This window comes from Pinus tabuliformis, chromosome 2_2 (assembly GCF_031772625.1).
Source record: "Pinus tabuliformis cultivar Carrire ecotype Pingquan chromosome 2_2, CPIR1, whole genome shotgun sequence".
Classification (NCBI taxonomy): domain Eukaryota; kingdom Viridiplantae; phylum Streptophyta; class Pinopsida; order Pinales; family Pinaceae; genus Pinus; species Pinus tabuliformis.
The window spans coordinates 740737641-740764971 of NC_142300.1; the positions used below are offsets into that span (position 1 = coordinate 740737641).

The 27331-nt window shown below is 35.3% G+C and overlaps 1 protein-coding gene across 1 annotated transcript; it reads left to right on the forward strand.

Annotated features, from left to right (window-relative positions):
• The first annotated feature begins 13176 nt into the window (after positions 1-13176).
• Positions 13177-17539, forward strand: LOC149194789 (putative serine carboxypeptidase-like 23). The gene is made up of 7 exons (XM_089407796.1): positions 13177-13195; positions 13380-13464; positions 13600-13652; positions 13823-13908; positions 14071-14166; positions 17167-17310; positions 17399-17539. Exons 1-7 carry the CDS (start codon positions 13177-13179, stop codon positions 17537-17539), a joined length of 624 nt encoding a protein of 207 aa, XP_089263922.1.
• The last annotated feature ends 9792 nt before the right edge of the window (positions 17540-27331 follow it).

The window sequence follows — 27331 nt, forward strand, 5'->3', positions numbered from 1 at the left end:
TGAAGTGTGCCATTCTGAACCATTGATTCTGTATGTTAGATGATTGGGTTGTTTTCTGCCGTTGATTTAATCTATTTTTTCCATAGAAAAATATTATTTTTTCCACCAGCTGGAAAACACAGAGAGGGAGGATGACAATGGGCCATGAAACGGCAGGCCATTAGACTCTTCGCAGTTCATTACCGTTACGCAACTCTGTCGGTTGCCCAGCTGACACATCGGTCCATCGTCGTTCTCGAATGAGTCTCGGCATCTGGATTTCCATGGTGGAGCGACGTCTGTTCATGATCAACACTCCATTTTAACAAAATCTGAGTGTGGCTTCGACCACCTGGTTCTTTTCTCAGTAATGAGTCTATTGGTGGTGACAAATTATTATGCACCGTGACTTGCGATTTAATATTCTGTCATAGTCGTTTCTTTTCAAAGTTTGAATTAGCATATACTTCCTATTTCTCCTATGAATAGATGCAGAAATTTCAACTAATGTGTGTGATTTTCTGACCTTTCGTCGCTGTTATACTTGCAGAGATTATTGTACTGCAACGGGAAGCGGGAGATGGAGATATGTTCCGTTCCTTCTCCTTCCATTAGAACACCACCTCTGTTCTTCTCCTATTCTGCTCGGATTCATGTCTGCGGTGACTACCAGTTATCCATCCCAATCATTGCGCACTATTTGGAAACCCAATGTTTCCTTCTGCGAGTGGGAAGGAGTCCTTTGCAGTCCGCGCACACAGCGAGTGCTTTCGCTCAAAGTAAACAGCTTGGGATTACAAGGTACAATCCCTCCTCTTCTCGCTAATCTATCGTTTCTTAGAATGCTCGACCTTCGAAATAACAGTTTTCAAGGCTACATTCCCTATCAATTGGGAAGTCTTTTTCGCTTAAAGATGCTTCTCCTGTCTTGGAATCAACTCGAAGGTTCTATTTCGCCCACTCTTGGTGGGTGCCGAAGTCTACAGAACTTGTCCATGCCCTATAACAATTTGAGAGGAGACATTCCGTCCCAACTGTGTGCTCTCAAACTTCTAAACACAGAAAAGGATTATAATTAAGTATCAATTTAATATGCAAGGTGGTTGGGAGTCCTGCAATATCATGGTAGTGGATAACATTATCACTGCTGAGATAAGGTAAATACACCCTCTAATTTGGTTGCGTGAAGCTTCGAGCACCTGGTTCTTTTCTCAGTAATGAGTCTTGGAACAATCTTGGAACACCTGCATTATGCAGGTTACACAACTCAAATATGTAATTGTAACAAATATCTACCGAATTTTGAGCAAAATTGACCAAAACTTAGAAGAATTAGACTGGGGAAAATTTTGCAAACTGTGTGCCTACAGTGTTTGAAAAACTGTTTGCTGATATTTTTTGGGCATTTAACATCAAATGTCCCGATTTTTGGATGGAAGAAAGTATGAATCTCCATGCAACATATGCTTGCAATCAGTGCTACCTTTGTCTAGAGCTGCAACTGAGAATTGTCTGTTCTATCAAAGTCCTCGAGGACTTGCATCTAGCTTCTTATATGCGTAAACAACAGTGCCAACATGGAGAATGTGCTGCCCGGATTTAAATTTGGGTCATCACTTCTCCAACCGCTGAAACTTGCTGCCATTCTGACGTTCAACCTGTTTACGAGACTACACAAGAAGGGCATGCCCATGACCCCAAATTCAGTCCATATCTTATTCTCAATGGGATCATATATGTTTCTTCTCGGTTAGATTTCAGGAAGTGCAAGGCTATTGAGCATGCGGCAACCTAAGTCGTTGTAGAGGCATTGGGTTTGCTACCCAATCCTATATTTAGCAAAGTAGCCATTCATTCACTCTTTGTCATTTCATGGTTGGAACAAGATAGATGCTAATGGAATATGTGTGATTTCAAATTTGAAACAGACCTTGACTAATTCAATGAGGTTGTGGTTCTTTAATGGGGTTTTGACTAGTTTAGTTTATTCTGTAAAATTTAATAACTATCATATGTTTAATGCAAGTACAAATATAGGCCAACTTCGGTAGAAAAGCTTCAAAATTTACTAGAAATATGCATTCACAAACAAGTTTGCTATGGCAACATATAAGTTGTGTAGAACACATTAGCAGAAACCTCTCCAAGACTACTTATACATCTCAAGAAGGTTGTTTCGTGTAACAAAATACCTTTGGAGTCTAGTCAAAAACTAATGTCACTAGATTGAACTCTCATGATCTCCTTTTTAATGCAATTAAATTTTTATCCATAAACCTAACATTACGAATGAAATAAGGTGTTGGGAGCTCAATGTAAAACAATATGCATTAGAGTGTTGGGAGCTCAATGTAAAACAATATGCAGCATTTATTCGTCTGTGTGTCGTATCGTGTTTCCAAATTATATATTCATAACTACCATAAATGATATTTCTCTTTATCAGGTAATAAAATAATAACCTAATAAACAGATAACAAAAATAAAAGTAAATAACTAAGTAACAGAAAAAATGCCCTACCTTCTAAGAGGTATCTGCAACAGGTCTAGAAAAGAAGTCCATTGGCTGAAGACAACACCTTTCAGACCTAAGGCCTTGAGCTCTAGCAAATGTTTAAGTAGAGCCAAATCCATTGATGATTCTATCCAGTTTGTCTTGTTAACCTTGAAACAACATTATGATGTATAACAATTATAGTGTAACAAATACCAATCACAAGTTTCATAAAATACATATAAATACCCTGCTCCTACGGCTCAAACCCCTATTCTCCTCTCCAGATATCACACATTCCACCTTCACCACGGCATCCTCCACCTATGGCAACAAACTGTTAAAATTTTTCGAAACAACCGAGCACCGCTCTAGGGATTTGATGTCAGTTCCCATGCTGGGACCTCGGCGCAAAGAAGGATTGCAGATATTGCTGTTGTAATCGTCGCTGTTATACTTGCAGAGATTATTGTACTGCAACGGGCAGCGGGAGATGGAGATATGTTCCGTTCCTTCTCCTTCCATTAGAACGCCACCTCTGTTCTTCTTCTATTCTGCTCGGATTCATGTCTGCGGTGACTACCAGTTATCCATCCCAATCATTGCGCACTATTTGGAAACCCAATGTTTCCTTCTGCGAGTGGGAAGGAGTCCTTTGCAGTCCGCGCACACAGCGAGTGCTTTCGCTCAAAGCAAACAGCTTGGGATTACAAGGTAAGAATCAATGAAGAAGAAGCAACTTCCTCAAAGAGTGGAAATTGGAAATGGTAGATCTGCTTAAGCCTTACATACTATAGTTTTGTCACCGACTCGTGTCACTTACCTGAAATTGTATAGCCTTTTCTTTTGCTTGCTAGATTATAATGGGATGTGAATTTCCTATTTCATATAGGAACTATTTGAATTTCTTAATTTCCCCATTCATATATACATTTATTTAATTAGAAATCACATGTTAGTGTTAGAATTCTATTGTAACTGTTGGACAAAGAAATTAACCCCAAGTTACATTGATTTTCCATTACTCAAACATTCATATATACAAGATTTCATGACCTTTGGTTTTGTCTTCCAAGGTGCTATGTCTCTTCCTATTCTAACTGTTCAGATTTCCCCTATTTTAAATATTTACAAATTACCAAATTGTTAAGGATTAGGTGTCTATCAACTCCCCCTTTAATCGGAAGGGGTGTTAGTAATTATGCAGAGAGATGAAGTATAACTTCCAATGGCTCAATCTGCTCTTTTAATCTAATGGTTTTGGGGATGACCATAAACTGAAAGGCCATTAAATTATTAACTGCCAAAAAGAAATAAATGAGTATGCCAGTACTAGATGACCAAGCTACCTGTTAACCTTACAGTAAATTTGGCACCTCAAGATATTACCAATGACCTTGATATAAGTGGCTACCATGTTTTCAATGTTCAGGACTAGAAACTCTCCCACTCTTATTTTGCACATAAATCAGTGTATTATATGATAAATGTGCACAGTGTATTATATGATAAATGATGGAACCTATCATAAAAGACAATTTGAATGAAAATAAAATTGTTGCAATGCCCTTTGCTACAGATTCCATGCTCATGACAGGTAGCTTGAGCCATTTCCCTATATAAATGGCCACCCAACCAAACCTAAAAACCTCTAAACATGGAGATATTTGTTAATTGCTTCAAGAATAGCCAAAACTATGTCAACTATTCAAATATTATTGGAGGCCATTAGAATAGCCATCACCATTAATTCTTCAGATGCCTACACCTGTCATCAAGATTCCTATCAGTTTCAAATCTTGATATCCGTTGGTTAGAACTGGTAGAAATACATTGAATATATAACCTGATTTCAATAGGTAAAAGAACACCACAACAGAACTTTCAAAATTCATACATTTCGATATAGCGTGGACATAATTTTTCATTATAACCAAAAGAAAGAATATACAAATGAGGAATTTTGTTCTGATCTGATTTGTCTTTTGTACAACAATAAAAATGAGTAGAAAAAAAAGTTTGACAGTAGTTAACACTATCTTACAAAGTTTAGTCAGCTAATGTAAAAGAGTGTGATTTTCTTACCCGCTCATGCTCCTGTTTTTTTAGAGCCTTCAATGCTTCATAGGCTTCTTGCCGAACAAAATCTGCATCATTCCATTCATCTTGCAATTGCCTCAAATCAGAGTTCAAGGCACCAAATTTTTTCTCAATGGACTTGATTGCCTCACGAAATGCCCTACCTTCCTACCTTGCAGCTCTCAACCTCTCTATCATTTGTTCTTTGTTGGACTACACAAAAGCCCATATGAAATATAGCAGAGTAAGAAGAAGAAACAATTTTCAAAAGACTAAAGTAGATGTACTAGATGCTCAAAACAACAAATAATATTCAATTAAAAGACTTGTGAAGATATATAAGAATGTTACCCCCTTCATCTATATAGATGCTTTGATGACGTCCCTGATTTGGGTTTTCTCATCCAAATGTAGCTACACAAGTGGAATGTGAGTTCTAATTTTGTTGTCCAAGTGCCTTGGTATTTTCACTAAGCATGGGAGCTTCTTCTTAGTGACCTCTGCTTCAGGCTTTTGCTCATTCTATGAAACAGGAGTAAACAGACCATTTGAACTAGCAAGAACACCTATAGATACCAAATCAGAGGCACTAACATCAACACCCTCTTGCATGTCTCGGTTGCACTGTGTGATTGTAGCCTCCAGAATTTTTATCTACCACGTCAGAAGACCCACCACTGTTAGACACATTACAGTCACTTGACTCTGGATCATATATTTCATCTTTCCCATGATGCACCTTGTCAACCTGTTGTCCATCCATGTCTTCAGGAAAATTCTTAAATGTAATCTTGCTTTACAAATTGTCTGTAAATAACTATTTGCAAGGAAGGAAGATCCTACCCTTTAAATTCTACTATACTATTTGCAAAGAAGGAAGATCCTACCCTTCAAATTCTACTTATTCTTGTAGTTTTGTAGAATAGAAGTAGCTTAAAAAGGCCACCTACTTTACCAATGGAGAAAAGTAAAATTTAGATATTACATCAAAATTTAGAAAGTCATACTTCTTAGACTGAAAAATGATTTTCTCAATTAGTCTATGAGATTTTGAGGATATTAACATTGTTGTTATTGGACAGTTTGAAGTCCTTGATAAGCAACTGAGATTTTTTGTTCCATTTTGCTGATCAGGCAGTAAAAGTGGTTACAACAATGCTATCAAAAGGTTATACTTTAAGAAAAGATATTTAAAGCAGTGCTGCAGAAATACCATTTTATACTTTATGTTTATTATTTTTGTTTTATTTTAGGTTATACCTTAGGAAAAGATACTTAAAGCAAAGCCAAAGAGTTAGACGAGAAGTATCAAATGATACTGCTACAGAAATACCATTTTATACTCTAATGTTTATTATTTTTGTTTTTTTATTATTACTTGAATTTCTTCTTAACAAGTGGTTGTGTTTCTTTTGGTTTTAGTGAAAGTATGGGCTCTAATGTTGGCTCTCTTATTATGGAGTATAATTCATCTTTGAGAATTTTTCAATTATTAAATTAGGTTAGTCAATTTCTTAAAATATTAAAATTATTTCAAAAAGTTTTTGTTACTTTATAGGTTAGACACTAGCTTGAAATATGAAACTTATTCCAAAATGTTTTTGTTACTTTATAGATAAGGCATAGATTTCTTGGCTCTGTGATGAAAATAATGAAGGGAAAATACATGTTAATCTATTACTTGTGCTCTTTGTCTGAAAAATACACGGCGAGAGAAAAATCCATATTATGCTAATTGCAGAATATTTTTCGCTTGTCGAACTTATAGTATTGAATTTAGCACACTAACACTTTACAACAATGAACTAACAATATTCATGATGAAAATAGCAATATGGAAGATTTATCTACATAATGAAAAAGGCAATATGGGAGATTCCAATCACGTTCCAAGGCATTTTTTAAAATGTGGATCTGACAAAAGGTTGTTGTGGAAGGTGTTGTTTGTATATGGGAAATTTCTTGATCATTGTGTATAATCCTAATGATGATAGATATGTCTACTAAGTGGTTCGAGTTAATGGTGCATTGATTTGAGCGTTCAATATATTTTTATTCTTTATCAAAGTATTCTTTTGTTGTACTTGTGTTCTTCAATTTATGCCTTACGGAGTTTCCTAGTGCATTGATTTGAGCGTTCAATATATTTTTATTCTTTATCAAAGTATTCTTTTGTTGTACTTGTGTTCTTCAATTTATGCCTTACGGCGTTTCCTTTGCAACATCTGGTGCAAATGCTAGTTTATATTTTTGAAGAGAGAATGGATTGGGATTTCTCGGGCATAATGATCGTTGTGCGAACTTACGAAAATACTTCTCTGTGAAATAATTTTTTTTGGAAGAGCGAAAACTCGAAATTTTTTATTATTGTAATATAAAAATTTATCCAGTAGGGTTTATTTCAAAACTTAAGAGAGGAGAAATCCGAACATTTTTTAAGGAATAATGGTTATTGTTCAATTTTATTAAAGTAATTCGAATTGTCCTTAGTGTGATTTTTTAAAAGGTTTTTTTGGTGGGTTTTTTCGTTTAATTTCTCTAAAATCCGACAGAGATTTATTAAAATCACAAGTTTAATGAGCAACCCCTACACAATCTAAGTTCCCGTTTTTGAATGGTTATGGTTCAATTTTATCAAAGTAATTGGAATTGTCTTTAGTGTGATTTTTTAAAAGTTTTTTTGGTTGGTTTTTCTCGTTTAATTTCTCTAAAATCCCGTAGAGATTTATTAAAATCACAAGTTTAATGAGTAACCCCTGCACAATCTAAGTTCCCGTTTTTGAGGGTGCTGAATCTATATATACAGTCAAAAGACCAATTTAAATATAACAAATCAAGGTTTCATCTTAAAATTTTCCGTCTTGGAAAGTCCAAAAAGTCACACTAAACACAACTTCAAAACACTTTACCTTATTCGGTCAAAAAATGCTGAATTTATTTTAATTTTAGACTGAAAATATTTTGGAATCCTATAGACAACAATTAGGGTAATTATTTGAACTCACTACTATCCATAGTATTCAGGGTTGTCCACATAATTCAGGGATATTCTTTACATATGTAACAATTTGAATTTGAATATTTTGATTTTATTGAAATTTTTTATAAGTTTATTTTTATAATTTTTGGAAAAAGGTGTAGTCTAGATGAAACGTATTTTTTGAGAATTTTTGTCAATTTCATTCAAAATCTGATATGGATTTTTAGAAACCATAATTTTAAATTGTTTAATTGGTAAAGATAGAGTTTTTTAGGGTGTTTTAAGGTGTTGAATATATTTATGCATTCAAAAATGCATTTTGAAGAACAAGGAATCACAATCTGGCTAGAAATTGTATTGTGAGATTCCGGTCAAAAAAATTATTTAGCCTATTAGTTAGAATAAGCCCATGGAAAAATATAAATAGGTTTTAGTTTGTTGTGATGAATTTAATTTGACCAATAATTTACAATAAATTAAATTTCATTGTAAATTTTAAAATATTTTCGAAATTTGACAGACAATAATAAAGTCAAACAATTAACCTTATTTTCATTCATCATATTTTCAAAAAATTTGAAAATATTTCAAAATCCACAAAATCCATGAAAATAATGAATGTAAAAATAACCTTCACATTATGATTAAACAATTGAATCCACTCTTATTCATCATATTTCAAAATATCCCAAAATATATAATCAAGCATCAAAATATTACCGATAACATTACACACCAAAAATATATGCACAATGTTAAAAATGGTTAAAATAGATAAAATAGCACACACACTCAAATATATTCTATATCATTAATGAGGAAATTTACACACATATTTATACAAGCAATAGTCTCAAGATAGGAATTCTATCTTAGACGTACAGTGGTGTGGTTGAGAGATTCTCTCAACCACACACTAAACTAGGAGAAACTAGATTCCTATTGTGTAGGAACAAACTCCTCAAATGGAGAATTACAACCATAGACAAGTAGGAATTGATTATTTCTAACTCCCCCCTTAATGACTACTTGTCATGATAGTGATTCACATACACGATTCTGTAGACCGTTATCACTGCATTTATGTACCTGCAAATCCACCACCATCGGGCGAATTGCATGTGCAGAACTTCCAAAAACAAAGAGAGATCAATGCCTTTCTAAGCCAAATATTCATGTCCAAAAAACAATCGAAGTGCACCAACCCTCTTATGCTCAGACACACCAATATCTGAGGCTATGCGTCAGGTGTTACTGCAGTCCACTTGCTCCTACGAGCACAAAGCTTCTGTGTACACGTTAGCCACTCAGGCAATATGCCACCACCGGACAAGTCTGATCTACCACCACCGGGCAAATCCGCCAACTTCAATATGCCACCACCGAGCAAATCAAATCTATCACCACTGGGAAAATCTGCCAACTTCAATATGCCACCACCAGGCAAGTCCGATCTGCCACCACCGGGCAAATCTGGAACTTAAATGTGCCACCACCGGGCAAATCCTGTAGCCACTAAGACTCTATAGATGGTTTCTGGCTCACCACCAACCATCACATTACAGTGACAAAAGATGGTTTCAGGCTGACCATAAACCATTACAAAGTGGTTTTAAGATCACCACGAACTTTCAAATGCCTTTACAAGGCTTACATTCCATACTTCAACATTTGGAGTTTCTGGGTACATATAACAACCAACTTGCTTATAACATGCTAGGGAGTCTATTCCACAAACCACACTAACTCAAAACAAACATCTACTTTGTTGTCCACCATAAACATTGTTGGTGCTTCATTACCTCATCTTCTCCTACATCGTGGGCATCCTTATCTGTTCAAATAACTTCTTGGAACTCCATGCTTATCCTGTCATTTGTTAGAGTCATGAATTCTAACGAAAAAACTTTACCTACATTGAGTTAGCTAGGCTCAATAATATTTAAACATGGTTCCAAGAAAATACAACATAAACTCTTCAAATTTAATTTCTCTATCTCCGCCCAAAGATGATCATTTCCCAAACTAAGAATTCTAAGCCCCACACCGGGTGATGACTTGAACAACATCAATCAATTCCAACCTTGAATAGCAGTTAGTAAAGATTTAAATCCAAAATATGTCTATAGGAAGGAGATGGTTTCTAGAGTTGTCGACGATGAGATTTTGCCATAAATGTCTGGTCTACGATGCTCAGAAATGGGCATGTGCATCCTCATAAAATCTAAAAAAGCTGGATCAATCTCAGCGACCGCTATACCTGTTGATAAACGATATGAGCAACGAGCAACAATAGTTCCCCATGGGTCAATAATTATAGCATCACCATAACTTTCTCTTTTCTCATTATGCTTTCCAGCTTGCGCAACAGCAATGACATAACATTGTGTTTCGTTTGCACGTGCTCGAAGAAGAATCTCCCAATGTGCTTGACCAGTCACCTTTGTAAAATCTGAAGGAACTAACAATACCTGTGCATTGTGTTGGAAGCGCAGCTGTTGATAAAGTTTAGGAAACCACAAGTCATAGCAAACAGTTAGGCAAAGTCGACAGCCACATGATCTCGACCTCAAACAAATACGGGCAACCGCATAAAGTGGATCCAATTACCAATCTTCCCCTTTAGCACTACAGATTTCTTCGCTTGTTGAGTAACAGCAACAGGCGTCACCGCCCCATTGTTTACTAATGATGCTCTTGCTGCAGGAGGCATGTAAACATTCGATCCAATCCCTGGACCCGAGGAGCACCTTGTTCTATCCCTTGAATCTCCAACAAGATTTACAGTAGTACCTAGTGGAAGAGCGGCTCCCCATGTCAAATCTGCACTCAAAGCAACCGATCTTCCAGAAGAGCTATCTACCGTCATACCAGCTTGATCTCCATCATAAGAAATACTAGTATTTTCAGGGGCAATTTGCTCCAACCACATGATCCTGAGCCTGAGCCTGCAGCAGAGACTGTGTTTCCACCTCCAACAACATGCCCAACTGCTATATCACTGGCTCCGTGCTCTCTTCGCAAGGATGGAAAATTCATTCCTTTCCCCGTCGCTGGGGCATCGTAGCCACAGATCTGATCTCCTACTGAATGGTGTAGGGCAGCGAACCCATCGAAATCCAGTCTGTCGCCCCCCTCCCGTAAGAAGCCGTGAATCGTCGGTTCCAGATCAGGCAGCAGGATAGGTAACCCTAGGTTCTCCAGGGCACGACCGAGCTCGTCGACAGAGATCTTCCCGTCACTGTTACTGTCGAAGGCGTCGAAGATTCTCCTTAGCCTCACATTGTTCAGGCTCTGGTTCCACAGCCTGAATGACCGAGAGGGCCGGGTAGTTTGCTTGTCCGGCAACTCGTTTGCGGCAGAAGGAGGTATTTTCTGCTAAACAGATGGCTATGAAAGAGACGGAACCTCCACACTTCCACTTCGCACTCACAAGAGTCTCCTCATCCGCACTCACCAGAAGAGTCTGGCAGCATTTGACTCTCCTTCTTCGGTCGATCCAATCGAACAAGGATCCCGATCAATCTCTTTAAATACTCCAGAAAACCAATCATCTGTAAACACCTAGCAAACTCGGTTTGTGCCTTACGGTGGGCTCTCCACAGGCTCGCTTCAAAAACGCTAGGACAGACTTGCAGGTGTAATCCAATCTGATTCACACCTCTTTTCCAAAGGCAGCATATCCCCAAATGTAGCGAGCGAACAACCCTTTCGACTGCAACACCAGTTACACTTTACGCAATCTATCCAAAGGGGAAAGTTGCACAGCTCAACACACTCACAGAAACTATTCAAGGCACCACTTCGGCCTTGTTGCACCAGCACTCATAGGGGTTCAAGCTGCCACTGACCAAGTTGTTGTGCGCGTTCCTAAACAATGACCAACTACGGGATCCAGTGCTCAATCGGACATGAAACCAACAGACCAACGTTGCACCGTAACTCAACTTCTCGGTAGCTCTCCACGACCACTAGGACGCGTCTGCAGCTCTCCATGACATTGTTGTAATTTCCAACCTCCGGCGTTACAAAACTCCTCACGAGAAACATATCCAAACTTCATGAGCAGATCCACAAACTAGAACTGCTTTCTAATGGACAAACAAAAAAAAAATTAATAAAGCTATACACACTCAGTAATTTATTTCTCTATGCCCAGGAAGGGCCAGAGGCCCTTACAGGCTCTGAAGCTTTGATACCAAGATAAAATAGCAAACACACTCAAATATATTCTATATCATTAATGAGGAAATTTACACACATATTCATACAAGCAATAGTCTCAAGATAGGAATTCTATCTTAGATGTACAGTGGTGTGGTTGAGAGATTCTTTCAACCACACACTAAACTAGGAGAAACTAGATTCCTATTGTGTAGGAACAAACTCCTCAAATGGACAATTACAACCATAGACAAGTAGGAATTAATTATTTCTAACTAAAATCATTAATATATTTCACACAAAGGTGTATGGTTTCAACACACACATTACATTCAAAGATTATTTTAATATAATCTAACTTATTCTTAACTTAGAAAGAGAGGTTGAGAGAATTTCTCAACCATGTCATACCAATATCTCAAATATAAGATGTAAGCATTAACTCCGACATCCTCTCTTAATGCTTACATTACATAAATTTATTGAATTCATCCACAAACAACAAAATAAACAGTGATTCTTTAACTGGTTTACAACTTATCAGTATAGACTCCATAAGTTGCCTCATAACACTGGTAAAGGTGTAGTCTACAAGCGACCTATAGAAGTCAATTACTGAACAACATCCCCGAACAATATCCCGAGCTGTAGCATAATAACCTCATTAGAAGACCACTCCCACCTCTTCAACGAATTAGGACCCAGAATTTGGAATTTAGATCTGCAAGAATAGGAGAAGTTTTATTGAATAAAAATTTGTGGTTTCAAATGATGCAACTTTTTGCAGCAAAATTGTGGCTTTCTTCTTGGAATTTTTTAGATCTCACAACAAAATTCATTAATCCTTATGACATTTTGAGGACTATTTTAGCTTGGATTTTCTTTTTTGAATAAAGCTTTGTTACAACTTTAGCCATTCAATATCTTTATAAAATTGGGACACATGTTTATATGTCTATAAATTGTTATCAATTTTACTGGTACAACCATCCCTATCAAACTATTTTTCACTTAACTATTCTAAAAAAAATTAAAAAATTCAAATTCTTCATTGAATTCATCATCGAAATTCAATAAATATTCACGTGTAACTGTATTTACTCTATTTACTGATTTTTCTATAAATAGATTCAGACCATTAAACAATTTAGTGAGCTCTCCCCAATGTAGATTACATATGAAATAAATATTAAACATAATTATTTATTACATAAAAATACAGACGCTCTTTACAGATAGACGACACGCAGGTCATGAGCTTAATTAATAAAAATACAACATTGCATTGCATGGAGAATGTATTTTTCGTAGTTGTCAACTATGCATAAAGAGTGATAAGTCATTAGTATCTAAGTTTTCCATTGAGGAGAAACATCTTCGGGGAAATGTTCCTCTTTGCATGCTCTAATTTTCCTGGGGAGTGTTGGAAAGGAAGAGCTAGGTTTCCAACTTTGGTTAAAATGGAATATTGTGTATATATATGTCAAATGGACTTGCTGGTTAAAAACATTAAAACAAAAGAGTACACTTCAATTTTTTTGAAGTTCGCATCCAAAGCAATTTGGAAAATAACATATTTGAAAAATATAAAAGGAACAAATAAAGTCTCTTACAAATGAGAAGAAACCAATAAAAACTTCCAAATGTTTTCTCACTCATTTCATGTGTATTGAAATGTTACAGTGGCGAACGTATTGTTTTTGGAGTCCCCAGCAGGCGTCGTATTCTCGTACTCAAACACCACCTCTGATTATGCGAAAACTAACGGGTAACATGCGAATTGTTTGGTTTCCAGAAAAAAATACGCGTTTAAGCGATGCCACGAAATCGAAACTTTTTAACTGGGCTTTTGTTCTATTCCAGCCGAAGAATAGTATGCTTTCCTGGTAAACTGGTTCAACAGGTTTCCACAGTATAAATTCCGGACATTTTACATAGCAGGGGAAAGTTATGCAGGTAGTGTCGTTTGTAATAACAATCTATGATGCACAAGTTTTTTGTTTCGAATGGTTATTAGTAAAACTTTGATGAGGGCAATTGCGGATTGTTACAGTTAAAATAATGCACTAGTTTAGAGGGATATATTAATTTTTCATGAAGGTGCTAACGTTAATTATTGATTTTAGGATATTACATTCCAGAGTTGGCTTCAACAATTTTACACCACAAAGAGTTGTCCCAGGCATCGTTCATTAATTTCAGAGGAATAATGGTGAGTTCACCTCAGACTTGTGATTTCCGAGAATCAAAATGCATGCAAAGAGAATTCAATATACGAATATCTTTGTTCAATCCCTATGTAAAAACTTGCAAACTCTATCGAATGCCATGGTGCTAAATTATCATATTATGTAAAGACGTTCAATTTATGCAGGTGGGGAATGGCGTAATGAATAGTGAAACAGATTTTCTCGGAACATATCAGTACGCACGGAATCATGCATTGATATCCAGTGAAACCTATGAGCAAGTGTGTGCCCACTTTTGGAAGATCAAGTGTATATTGAAATGGGAAATATCGATATTTACAGTATCTATGCTCCCACGTGCGTAGTGAATGCATCCAGAAAGGCAAAGGTAAGGGCGAATTGAAAGAACATTTCTACAGATCCGAAATATATTCCAGGGCAATCAGAAACCATGGCCTTAATCTCATCCTATTACAAAGCTTTTAAAATGCATTTTTTCACAATGCTAATGCATTTTAATCTAGATTGCAGATTCTAAAATAGTTATAAACGAAGTATATATAGTAAAACAACCTCAATCTATTACACCAACTTCGATATTCACAATTATCGTTATTTTTGTTATGGAATCTGCCACATTTGGAAAATTTAGTGATTATGAAGTGGCATTCTAGAATATTTTGAAATTTAGTAGTTATAAACGAAGTATATATAGTAAAATAACCTCAATCTATTACACCAACTTCGATATTCACAATTATCGTTATTTTTGTTATAGAATCCGCCACATTTGGAAAATTTAGTGATCATGAATGAAGTGGTTATATAATAGAAGAACCATATTACAGAAATGTAGATATGGATAATGTTAGTCATTAATGTAGATATGGATAATGTTAGTTATTTTTATTTCATTATAGATTTTAGAATGTTTTGAAATTTTAATAATTATAGACAAAGTTAGATTTGAGACTTTTGTGATTTATAATGTAGATAAATGTTTTTTGGATTAATGACATTTTTAAGATTAGATAGAAGTTTGGAACCCACTAATGTGGTTCATCCTCGGGACAAGGTAGAAAAAATCATACAATCTTCATGAATAAATAGTAAAGATGCATCATTGTGGAGGGTTGAAAACTAGTTGTTGAGAACTAGCCCTCAACTAGTGTTGAAAATTTCTAGTTCTCAACTGCTAGTTTTCAATTGCTAGTATTCATCCGGTGATGGTGGACAATGATATGGAGTTTTATTTAGTGCGACTTTTTGGAATCTTTTCATGGGGATTTGGTTTAATTTCTCTCGTGGGTAAATCTCACACAATAGAAGTTCTCTAAGGGTTTTTCATAGTGCTGAATCCATATATACAATGAAAAAACTAGTTTAAATAACACAAATCAACATTTGAACTCCAACTATAGACAACTCCTTTATTCATGAAAATTGTATGATTTTCTCCACCTTATCTTGAGGATGAACCACATAAGTTACCTAGACCAAATCCTAAAAATGTGATTAATCCGAAACACATTAACTTAAGTTACAAATAAACTTACAATAAAAAATACTATTCGATCCCTACAACCACTTCTTCACCCTGTGAGCATCACCCGATGCAATGAGTGCTAAGTGGACAATTCAAAAATCATGAGAAATAAGTCAATTACGACTACCTCTCATAGAAATGACTTACTTAACACAGTTGAATCCCAAAAAACAATATCTAACATATTAAATATTCACAATTCTTATCATGATTATTTAAATGATAAATTTTAAAATAATTTAAAAATTTAATAAACTTCTACTAAAAAGCAATTTAAATTCTTTTTATAAATAGTAGTTTAGAAATCTAACATAAAATCTACATAAATGATACATGCCATCTTAATATTTATTTATTTCTTGTTGACATCGCAAATGCAGCAACGTTTCCACTCAAGATTGAATGACTGACTGTACTTATGGTTGATGTGTAAATAGCAAGAAGAAGCAGAAATTCCAGGATATGATCCTTGCAGGTATAACTAAATATACGCGTATCTTAATAGCCCGAACATACATGCAAATGTAACAAACATACCTTATAGCTGGACCTCGTGCAGGTATCAGTCTTTAGACTAACCTAGTTAATGATATCAATTACTGTGCTAGATTTAATTTTCGAATCGTCTTGAATTTATCACTTTAATGCTGAAACATAGTTTCATGTGACTACGTACCAGTGATGTTCTGCCTTGGCGGATTCTGTTTCAACTGTCTTACCAATTTATCGTCAACTAATTGCAAGTGGGTTGCGGATACTTGTTTTCAGGTATGATATAAAACAATTTGCTTTCAGGTATGATATAAGAGAATTTTAATTACAATTGCCAATTTATTAATAGCACAGTTACATAAGAAAATGTGGATGATACACCTCGTTAATAATTTGTGTAATGATAATTTGTATCCAATTTATATAATTTATTATTGATTAATAATGTCTATAATGATAATTTGCATCTAATTTATATATTTAATGTATATAATTTTTTTTTAATTTTTAATTTATATAATAATTTTATAATTGTATTAGTTAAATGTGAAAAAAGGTTAAATATAGATTTTAGTATGTAATATAATTAATGTTGGACATTATACTTTTTTTTATTTATGATTATAGTATAAAAATTCAAATTAGAAAAAGATTATTTTCTCCACTTATAATAGGATATCTATAATTCTAGATCTAATAAACTTATTATACATCTATAATTTTGGATTTACTAAGCTCCTAGAGGTATTATATATCTTTTTACTTTCAAAGAAGTTTGAATCTTAATAGATTTATTCCTTTCCGGAATTTATAAGATGCATTCTATATCTACCTAGTGCTCAAAAGGAATCAAATATCTTTACAATTTTCACCTCAATAAATTTGATCCCTTTCTAGCCTTGGTAGATCCATAATTAAGATTGAAATATAAATCCAAAGTAGTAGTTTGTGTATATATACACCAAAGAATAAACCATGAATTATGAAAATATGTAACCAAAAATATAAATAAATTATTTTACTTCAATTTTATTTTCATTTTTAATTTGAGTTTTTTGCTTTATTTTATTTTTAATTTTTAATTTTATGTAATTTGATTAGGTCAAAATATTATATTATTACTCAAAACATAAAAAATTGAATAAAAAAAAAATAACTTAACCACAAAATTAATTTTAAGTAATTATTCGGTACTGTATTGGATTTGTAAGTGAGCATGCATTATTGTTAGTGATCATACCAGTATTTCATTAACGACGATTTTTTGTTTCGTATTTTCAATGGAGACACAAATTCTAGGGTTCATGTGACCTCTACAATACTCTGCATCAATGAGCTCAAGCTTCCAATTCAGACTCCATGGTACCCGTGGGTTAATGGCGATGAGGTAAAAAAATCAAATCAGCTACATTAATTTTACCGATAAAATCCTGATGATAATATTGATTTCATTTGTATTCGCATTAATGGTGCAGGTCGGCGGATACATTGTGATTTACAAGGGTTTGACATTTGCCACCGTTAGAGGAGTAGGGCATGAAGTTCTGGAATTTCAATCGTCCAGGGCGTTAACGTTGTTCAAATATTTTCTGAATGGAAAACCATTGCCAAATTAATCGAATTGATTGACATCACATGCAATAAGGGGAAGGCCTCCCCAAAATAATTAGATTTAACGAATTTGCTTGTAGTAAAGGGAGGCCTTGCCAAAATAAACATACTTGATTGAAATTTCTCTCTTTTGCGTAAATGCTATCGTCCAATAGTACTATTGGCACGGTACCGGTACCATCAATGGTTTTAGGATTTTGCTGCAACTTTTGAATGAGTACCCACACCTCTTCTTCATTCTTCCATTCATCCCTTGCTTCGTTTATCCAACATAGTTGAATGATACATATGGCACAATGAAATGCTTTCACATCCTCATCCTTTCTTGAGAGTGCATCTGCAACAACATTGTGCTTCCCTTTTTTGTATATGTTTTCAAAGTCATAATGCAACATCTTTGTGACCTATTTTTGTTGCTCTTCTAAAAATAATATTTTTTTTTTAAAAGTATTTAAAGCTATCATGATCTGTTTTTACCTTGAACTATCTTCCCATTAGGTAAGGTCACCATTTCTTAAGTGCATGTAGTATTTCCAACATTTCCTTCTTGTAAATAGCTTTGTATAAATAATTTTCTTCGATTGGACTACCTTCAAAAGTAATGGGTTTTCCTTCTTGCATTAAAATAGCAGTAATTCCATTTCGTGAGGCATCACATTCCAGAATAAATGTTTTTGTGAAGTCTGGAGTAGCAAAGACCGGTGCTTGGGACATTACCTCTTTAAGATATTCAAAGGCTTTCAATGCTTCTGGAGTCCAAGAAAATGCACCTTTTTTCAGTAATGTTGTTAGAGATGCTGCTATTTTTTCATAATTTTTAACAAAATTGTGATAATACCCTGTCAAACCGAGAAGTCCTTGTAGAGGCTTTATGGATGTGGGGATTTTACATTCCTTGATGGCTTTAATTTTTCTAGGGTCTACCTTAACACTTCATGAGATACACTATGACCCAGCTATTCCACCTCATGTACTTGAAAGAAACATTTGGAGGTTTTTGAATATAATTGTTTCTCCTCCAATAGTTTGAGCACCCTCTCAACATGTTGAACATAATCCTTCCAAGAATTGATGTATATTAGTATATCATCAAAAAATACAAAAACAAAATTCTAAGGAAGGGTTTGAAAATATAATTCATCAAACCTTGAAATGTAGAAGGTGCATTGATAAGGCCAAAAGGCTTGACCAAAAATTCATAATGACCTTGATGAATTATAAATGTTTTTTTCAGAATGTCTTCAATCTTCATTTTGATTTGATGATATCCTTAATGAAGATCCAACTTGGTGAAGTAAATTTCTCCATGTAATTCATCCAAAAATTCATCAATGATAGGAATGGGAAATATATGTTTAATAGTGAGCTTGTTGAGCTCCCTATAATCCAAACACGTGTGCCATTATCCATCCTTCTTATGCACCAATACTACTGGAGCAGAGAAAGAACTTATACTAGGTTGAATTATACCAACCTCTAACATTTCTGCCACCATACATTCAATTTGTCTCTTTTGGGCATAGGGATATCTGCAAGGCATGATATTTGGAGGAAGAATTCCTGGAATCAAACGAATGGCATGTTCATGATCATGAATAGGTGGGAGGAATTTGGGAGCATCAAACACCTTGGAATAATCGTTCAAGAGTTTCTGGAGAACTGGAGAAATAAATGATTTCAATGGGGGAACTTCTAGTGAACATAAATGTGCAATTACGCCCCATTGTTCTTTCTTTAGTAGATTTTTCATGTCATTAGAGCTGATTATCTTTCTCAGTTTCCCTGCGATACTGCTTAATTCAATTTCCTTTCCTTCCCAAAAAAATTTCATGAAAAGTTGTTGAAAATTGAAAACTATCGTACCCAGAGATTGTAGCCATTAGACTCCTAGTACAACATCATCACCACCCATTGGAATAGAAAGCATAGAACTATTAAATACATATTCTACCATGGATAGCTTGATATTATGGAACTTTCAAGAGCTATTTACGGTTCCTCCATTTGCAACCATCACTTGACACTCTAGTGCTAGATATAGGATAAATTCAATTCCTTGGCTATCTTACAATGAATAAAATTATTCAATCAACACTATTACCTTTTTGTTCTTGATATGTCCTTCTATCTTGAGAATTTTAGGAGTAGCAATTCCTGGCAGTGCATTACAAGATATGGATGGATTCATTTCTTATTTCTTCAGGGTTGATTCCTAATGTATATCCTCTTATTTTTACGTTTCTTGTTCCTTTTCTTCTTCCTCTTCACAATCTATGTAAAATAATTTCTTCTCAGCACACTGATGACCTTTAGTGTATTTTTTATCATAACTATAAAAAATCCCCTTTGCTATTTTTTCTTCCAATTGTTGTGGTTTCAACCTTGTAGGTTGTGGAAGGTTAGGGGTAGCAACACTTCCACATTTATAGCTGTGAGTGGTAGGCTTCCTTGTTGCCACAATTTTGCTTTCAATTTTTCTTGCCAACCTGAATGTCTTCTCCAATGAGTTAGGTTCCCAAAGGAAGACCTTATGTTGGATGCTATCCTTTAAAGTCCCCATGAACACATCAATTTTATGCTCATCTGGAATAGCATTTACCCTTATATTCATTTTTTGGAAGTCCTCAGTGTGCTCTGCCATTAAACCCTTTTCTTTGAGATTTATCAATTGGCTAAAGAAGTTGTTGCTCTTTCTATCCTCATAATGCGCTATCATTTCATCCATAAAAAATTAAGGAAGTGACAATTTGTGTATAGGAGCAAAGTCATCGATACCATACAAACTGATTGGGTTCCAAATATAAAGTTGAAATGCACACCTTTTGTGTGTTTTTCACATTATTGAGGTCGAAATATTGTTCCATCTATAGTATCCATGTTACGGGATCCCTGCCATCAAACTTCCTCATATCGATCTTTGGAACATGGTGGGTCTTTATTCTAAAGTTAGAGTCCATGAAATCATGATTAAAATTTCTTTTATTCTCATCATGAGTTTCCTCTACTACCTTTTCAACATTAGGAAGCCTTTCTTATAGCAACTTTGTCAAACCTTCCGCATTGTTCTTCAAATATTCAATGTTGTCCTTCTTCGAATCATGATTAACATTTCTTTTGTTCTCATTATGAGTTTTGTCTACTACCTTTTCATCATTAGGAAGAAATTCTTGTAGCAACTTTGTCAAACCTTCCTTCCAATCGTCAATTTATTTCTTCTAATCTTCAATGTTGTCTTTCAACCATCTGCCTTAGCTTTTGTTACTTTTTGTGGGAGAGACATTTTTTTTACTTGCTTTCGTAATTTTGATATATCATGTTGCATTTGTTCCTCTTCTTCATGTGTCATAGTAGAGATTTTGGGTTTCCTAATAAGTGTTTCCATTTCCTTTCTTTGGGGCATCAAATAATGATAATTTTCTTCACTATTCCCTTTTAATCACTTCAATCTAATTTTTCAAACAAGACTTATGCAATTTTTTAAAAAGACTACACACCTTGGTTTTTTTTTTGTAGGAACGTGATATTGAAATTGATGTATCTCTGGAATTTCATATCGCAAAGGTATGAAATTGCGAATTGTGGTATCCCTCTGCATCCTATTTCTAACTCCACCAGTCTTTTCAAAATTGGATTCAACAAGAAATAGTTATGCAAAACTCCCAAGATGACCTGATTATACATTGTTTTAGTATAGAAAACCTGTAAGAAGTGCCACGTGTAACTTTTTCAACCTTTGGACCTAAAGGTTACATAGAGGAAACTACAGTGCATCCTATTTCTATAAACTCTTTCAAAATTTCAATCTAATTCTTAGAGAGAAAGTTATGACAATTTTTCGAAGGTCAATTGTTTGGGATGTAATCTGGGATCCTGTAACAATCCTAACCTCCTTGGATCATATCTCTGAACATATAGCGATAGAATCTCTAAAATTTGGACACAAGGGTTATCAAGACTTCATCTCAAATGGGTTTGTGTTTTAGATTCTAAAACATCGTTTAACAAAAGTTATAGCGAAAATTCCATGGTGACCTATTTGGAGTAGCAAAACCCTAGAATCTAAAGCTCTGATACCAAATGTTATGCAACCAGCTGAAAAAATAGAAGAAAATATAGGTAAACAACTTCAAAGTCATCCTCTTCGAGGATGAAACCTCTTTTAAATTACACAAACGAAAAATTCTTGGATGATTCAAATGAAAGAATATCCTTTCTATATATAGGAGCCTAAGGGGTCACAATATAATCAAAGTCGACATAACAATAATAATATAAGGGCACAACAATAACAATACTGGGCTTCAACAGGGCACAATAATAACAATGTGGGGACAACTGGGGCACAACAATAATAGTAAGGGGCTATAATGACAATAGTAATGGGGGAATCACTAGTACTATAAGGAACTAACACTCCCCCTTTGAAATCAAGGGAAAAGTGTCAACCAATGATGAATGAAGACTTCTTGCTCCCTTTGTAGAGAGGATCATTGTAGGGCTGATCTGCTGAATATGAACATTGACCAAGCTCCCCTTGAGCATATGCTGAATATTCTGGAAGTTTTTCAAGGAAGTACATGACCCTATGACTCAACTAAATATGACCTTTCCTATCACCAAGAACTCATGCTTACATCAATCACCCAACACAGTGGGGCTGCATATTTGAATTAACATTACATCAAATTCCCAAAATAATGGGATTACATACATAATTGACTTGACTCCAATAGTCCAAACATGAATAAGTATTACAATGATTACATCATGAGTCTTTACATGACCTTTACATCAAGATACAAATATGACATTTATGACCAAAATCAAAGCAAGACCATGAGAGTCTTCAACAACCATCATATACCATATAGGATCATGCATCATCATCATGTATCACCAACATATAGGAGAACCAAGGACATCATCATAAAGCAACATAATATAATAAACTTACTGTAACTAATCAATACCAACATACTATAACCAATCAATACCAGAACGAGAGGGCCAAAGAACAACTGACTGAAATATACCATAACCTCTCCCTAAGATTGTCCCACTATTTCTTCATCATAGAGAAACATATACTACTATCTAGAACCAAACTTGCATATAGACATGACTGTCCTTCACGAGATCTACGTACAAAAAGTAAACAATAATAATTTATAGTCTCAGCTCCCCTTGAACATGACATATTTGCCAGAATACTTAACCAAGTGATGAGGTGGAGACCACTCTTAGTTTTTGTCTAATATGTTCAAAGGAATCAAATGGAAGTTGATCTTTAAATATATTTTCAACTTATTCCTTTGAAGGAACATATTCCAATTTGACCTTTTGTTCAAGCACCTATTCTCTCATAAAGTGATATTTGATGGGAATATGCTTGGTTTTTGAGTGCATGCCATGATTTTTTGAAATACTTATGGCACTATTATTATCACGTAGAATAGATATAGGTTGAGGAAAATTGATTTGGATGTCTTGTAATGTTTTCATCATCCATAGAAGTTGAGTACAATAAGATGCAACAACAACATATTCTGTCTCAGCCATAGATAAAGAAATGAAGATTTATTTTTTGCTAAACCATGATACCAAAAGAGGTACCAAATACAATTCTCCTCCACTAGTACTCTTTCGATCTTCAATACTACCTACCCAATCTGCGTCTCTATAAGAATGAAGTGAAAAATATGCATCTTTGGGATACCATATCCCAAAACCTTGAGTTCCTTGTAAATAGTTGAATATTATCTTGATTTCATGGAGATGAGTTTCTTTAGGATTTGATTTAAATCATCCAACAATCCAAACTGCATTCATAATATATGGTCTCATGCCTATAATGGAGAGAAATCTTATGATCATAGATATGTATACTACTTGATTCATTGAAGGAGAATCATCATGTGAACTAAGATTTCATCGTGTTACTATTGGTGTGCATATAGGATTGTAGCATTCCATTCCATATTTCTCCAAAATGTACTTGAGGTAGTTGGTTTTTGGGAGAAAGATACCATTTTTTATTTTTTGAAGTTGAAGACCAAGAAAGTATGTTAGTTAACCAAGTAGAGACATCTCAAATTCTTGCTGCATAACTAGCTATCAAGTGGGACCTCCACTGGCCAATAAAATTGCTTCTTTTTGCTTTGCTGGTACTCCTCGTCAATATGTTCCATTCATCTATATGCTTTAACTTTTGCACCGTTACCATAGCACCGGGGTAACTCTGCCAGGTGGGATCCATATAAGCTAATAAAAAATATACCTGCTGCTGCGTTGTCCATGCCACGTCCACCCATAACTCCTTTTCACCACTCTGCTAGAATTTTCCACCTAGTTTGGCACCGCTATCAACTTTGGCTTATGCGCCGAGACTCCTCCAATCACCTTTTAGCTTTTCCTTATACTTTGGGCACCTCAAACTTGACTAGAAATAACTCCTGATCCAGGAGGCCATTTGCAGACTTCCACATACCATTGGAAATATATTTTTGAGCACTATCCAACTATGCCACTTGCAGTAGCATATGAGATAAATTCATAAGGCATAAATTCCTTCAAAGCCTTGGACTCCCAACCATCATAGTTATCATTTTATGGCTTCTCCAATAAGCATGCTACTGTGGTGATTCTCTAAAAGAGATTGCAACAACCATGGTACTCTACCTGAGCTTGAAACATCGAGCACATCAATGCTAGCCCAATTACCATCACAACTAGGCTAGTGGACATCAAAGCCAACATCTGCTACCACAACCATCCATGCTAGTCTAGTTGACATCAATACCAACACTCTTGCTAACTATTAGACAATGCCTCCCCAACACATCTCCCAACATGACCATTGACATCAATGGCAACACATTTGCCACCACTAGCCATCTAAGCAATGAAAACTATCCAACAGGTCCCCACTAGACAAACACACACACACACACACTCCTAGGCTGAGCCACATTCCTCCCTCTATGGGATTAAATTTGCGACAATGTTTCTCATATCTAGCCACTCCAATGCTATATCTTAACTCCTTGAGGAGAAATTAACTCAGTGGTATTTCACACTCTCATATTTAGACGAAATTTTAACACGAGAAGAGATGACCATTCTCGTCCACATATGCATAGGAAAACACAGTGATCAACTTTTCCATCTTTAACTAGGTTTATAAACATTCAAAAAATGAATCTGTACTTCTACATATCGTAACGAGTCCTTTTCATATCTTTTTAGTCCCTTGTCCCTCCCCTCTTCGGTGTTCTATGAGCCACACACAACCAATGTCATTCTTATTCCTTAGAGCCTTCTATTCCAAAGAAAAAACATTGAAACACATTCATTTCCTGTCACATAAGCGGTCACTCATAAATATTAACGATTGAAAGGGTATGAACCTTTCTGGGTTCTATCACCAATCCTTTTTCCAACTCGAGTTTTCTAAGTGAGAGAGAGATATGTATGAGAGAATAATAGAAGAGAGAAAAAATAGAAGCTTAAGAACCAAGAATAATAACCCCTTGATATTTCCTCCCTCTTATTCTAATAATCACACCTTAACCATTCGTCTTAATAACCTTTCAAATTCTTGTGAAGACTAACCATGAGATATATTCACCCAAGGTGTAATTTTCCTCTTATGTCGAAATTTCTCCCTTCCCAAGCCATCATAATCTATTGGTTGTTCCTTTTCTTTAGCTCCAAAATTTTATTTTTTATTAATAAAAATAAAAATTACATCATATAATAGATTTTAAAATCATAGCATCAATGCTGGCACCCAATAATTATATATTCTTAATTACATTACAAAATTTGGAGTAATGAAAGGGGTGTCACAATACCCATTATTGTGAAACTCCTATCCATGCACTTTACTTGTAATTGAGAAAATGGATGTATGATAGTCTATTGCAATATCCTATTGCATCTTCAAGATCCCTTGTATGCGATAAATTTCATAGCATGGATAAAAACCAAGGTGGGAATGATTTCCCAAGTTTTCATTTTCTAGAAAAAACAAATATAGAGCCAAATTTCCCTTCTGAAGATGTTTTAGGTAGACAATTTCCCAATTAACTTTGCATAGTAAACCATGTTTTAAGAGGAAAAAATAAATATATTAATCTTGAATCCATTGTAACACCCTCCTCCCACATCTACCCAAGTCACTAGCCATCCAGAGTAAACATGGGACAAGAGGCTACTATGATTAGATTCAACCTCCTATGTGACTGTAAGGAAGTAGAATCAACCAAAACATCACACAACCATCCAACACCAGCTTCAGTATCCTCAAGAGATATGTTAGTGACTTAGATATCTTATCCCTAGGTTCCATTGATGGTATAGATCTCTTAGGCCACAGTCACTCTCATGCTATGGGCAAGGGAGAAACCAGAGACCCAAAGTCGCTCTCACATGTTTATGTGCCAGTGACAAGAGACCAGCGTTACTAGTTCTGTGACAGTGACCCTAGGAATTAAGCCACTTTTTTAGGCCCAAAGCCTAGGCCACTGCCCAAAATGTAGTGATAGCTTAGAATCAATAAAATTAGAGGGAAACAATGACACAAAATACATGAGATGAACAAGACCATAACCAGAGCCCTACTAGCCATGACAAAAATTTCGTCAAACATATCATCAACATGTAACCTATAGGTGTAAACAACATAATTAAGTGTAGGGATCTCATGCTTATCTGAGAATCATTATGAACTATTGTTCCCCCATGTCATTTTCTGCATTATTATCTAGTAGGTCATATATAAATTATCCATTCATGTACAAGTGAAAAAATGCAGAGAGCCATATATAGTTGTTGCCATAAAACATACATATATCAAACATGATAGGAACATAAATACCATAAACAAATTAGCAATAAAAATCCATATACACATCAGAACATTTACACATAAAAATCAAGGGAATGAATTTCTCATTAATGAATGCAATGAACCAATCGAAGATCAAACTACGACGTTCCACTTGATCATAGATTGGCTGAGCCAAGTCTCTCTTTAGCCAGTCACCCCCATGCCATATTCCAAGCATGAAGGTGGGAACTAAACCAAAAGAACCAACCAAGGCACATCGAGGCTAAGCCACCTCACCCTCATCAATAGAAACTAGGCTTTACTGCAATCCATCTAGGATCACTAGGAAAACACAATGAACACATCATAACCCTATTTACCATGATCTCCACCCAATCACTAGGCCAAGAAAGCATGGAGGTCATAGATTTCTCCACCTACATCATGAGGAATTTTCCTGTCTTCTAGTCACTCAGGCTTTACCACAATCTAAATGCGGATCACTAGGCCCTAAACCAAGACCCACTCTCTAGGCTTTACTGCATATCCCAAACCCAGAATTACTAGGCCCAAAAAAGAGAAAACCACCTCTTGGCTTTATCATATATCCTAGCATTCACTAACAAGGATTCCTAGGTCCACTGAGGCAACATAATCCTTGATTTTCTGCAACCCACAGTCTGGCTCAGGGGTCACTAGGTCAGTGGCTTTACCATGATCCACAGTCTAGTTCAGGGACCACTAAGTCATGTGCTATATCATTAGGAGATCCACCCCACTTAGCTTCAATTCCATTTGGCAATATGGCTTAACCAAAACATCAGATCCCATCACACCATGGCTATCTAAAAATGGTAAGGCTAGGTTGAAAACATTGTTACACCTGGAGAAACCCATGCCATGATAGAAAAGAACCACAATGCATAATAAATATAGAAAGGAAAATACACATGCATGTTGATACCTA